At 55.4% G+C, this 1,602-nt stretch overlaps 2 protein-coding genes across 2 annotated transcripts in view; one reads left to right on the forward strand and one right to left on the reverse strand.

The window, feature by feature from the left end:
- Positions 1-200: 200 nt before the first annotated feature.
- On the forward strand, positions 201-1,199 carry EMH_0043280 (uncharacterized protein; the record flags this gene model as incomplete). The annotated part of the gene is made up of 1 exon (XM_013495829.1): positions 201-1,199. The coding sequence occupies one exon, from the start codon at positions 201-203 to the stop codon at positions 1,197-1,199; it is 999 nt and encodes a 332-aa protein (XP_013351283.1).
- A 311-nt stretch (positions 1,200-1,510) lies between these two features.
- EMH_0043290 (uncharacterized protein) overlaps positions 1,511-1,602 on the reverse strand; it is a gene marked incomplete at both ends in the record, with an annotated part of 3,107 nt that continues 3,015 nt past the window's right edge. Inside the window, one exon of the mRNA XM_013495830.1 lies at positions 1,511-1,563. Coding sequence (XP_013351284.1) covers positions 1,511-1,563 — 53 coding nt within the window. The remainder of the gene's footprint in view (positions 1,564-1,602) is intronic.

Raw genomic sequence — 1,602 nt, forward strand, 5'->3', positions numbered from 1 at the left:
TATATATATATATATATATATATATATATTACTTTCTCATGTAAACGCGCATGCATGCATGCCTGCATGCATGCATGCAAACAGATGCATGCATGCAAACAGATGCATGCATGCATGCATGCAAACAGATGCATGCATGCAAACAGATGCATGCATGCATGCATGCATGCGTTTGTTTGTGGCCCACAGTGGTGTAAGTGATGGTGACGGGGGCTGGCCTCGCTTGCAGTATTTCTGCTGCATTCTCCGGCAGCACCGCCCGCAGCTCTCTCTTTAAAACAGAAGCTAGACGATGCGCTGTGCCTGCAGCAGCAGCAGCAGCAGCAGCAGCAGCAGCAGCAGCAGCAGCAGCAGCAGCAGCAGCAACAGCAGCAGCAGCAGCAGCAGAACGAGGGCACAGGGAGACGTCAACGGGTGTACAGACAAAGACAGCTGGCTTTGCTGCAGCAGCAGCAGCTGCTGCAGCAGAGTGCCAAATACGCAGCAAACAACGCAGCAAACACCAGCAGCAGCAGCAGCAGCAGCAGCAACATAGCATGCAGACAGCTGCGGTGTACCTGCAGCACGGAGGTCAGCAGCCATTCGCTTCAAAGAAGAAATTGCAAAAGAAAAACGAAGACGAAGCCCCCCCAGTACAGCAGCCAACGCGCCCGCCGATGCTCCTGCAGCAGCAGCAGCAGCAGCAGCAGCAGCAGCAGCAGCAGCAGCAGCGGCAGCAGAGGAGGGAAGACAGCAATGACTTTACCAGCAGCTGCTGCAGCAGCACACAAGGGGAACACCAGCAGCAACAGCAGCAGCAACAGCAGCAGCAACAGCAGCAGCAACAGCAGCAGCAACAGCAGCAGCAAAAACAGCAGCAAACGATGCAAACAGCAGCAGCACGATCCGGCGCAGCAGCAAAACACAAACAGACACAGCAGCAACACAAGCAGCAGCAACAGCAGCAATACAAGCAACAGCGGCAACAGCAGCAACACAAGCAGCAACAACACAAGCAGCAGCAACGGCAGCAACCCAAGCAACAGCAGCAACAACAGCAACACAAGCAACAGCAGCAACACAAGCAGCAGCAACAGCAGCAGCACCAGCACCACCACCACCACCAACAGCAGCAGCAGCAGCAGCAGCAGCAGGAGCAGCAGCAGCAGCAGCAGCAGGGTGTGTACCTGCAAGGGGTGTGTACTGATGCACGACGTTGAGCTCACAAAGATAACTTAAAACCCCAAAGTGGTAGGGGGCCAGCAGCCCAGCAGGAGAGAAGGAGAAGCCGAGCGGGGCCTTGTATAGTGCTGCTGCTGCTGCTGCTGTTCCTGCTGCTGCTCCTGCTGCTGCTGCTGCTGCTGCGTCGACGGGTCCGTCGGGGACAGATGATCCTGCATACAAACAACAAAGGGAAGCAGAATCATAACTTTGCTGCTGCTGCTGCTGCTGCTGCTGCTGGTTTTGCTGCTGTTGCTGTTGCTATTGCCGCTGCTGTTGCTGCTGCTGCTGGTGTTGCTGCTTCTACCTCTCATGCTGGTTCTGCTGTTGCTGCTGCTGCTTCTGCTGCTGCTGCTGCTGCTGCTGCAAAAGGGGAAGAGAAATGCACAGGGCGACTCAGCA

This window comes from Eimeria mitis, genomic scaffold, assembly GCF_000499745.2.
Source record: "Eimeria mitis Houghton genomic scaffold, Emh_scaff1772, whole genome shotgun sequence".
Classification (NCBI taxonomy): domain Eukaryota; phylum Apicomplexa; class Conoidasida; order Eucoccidiorida; family Eimeriidae; genus Eimeria; species Eimeria mitis.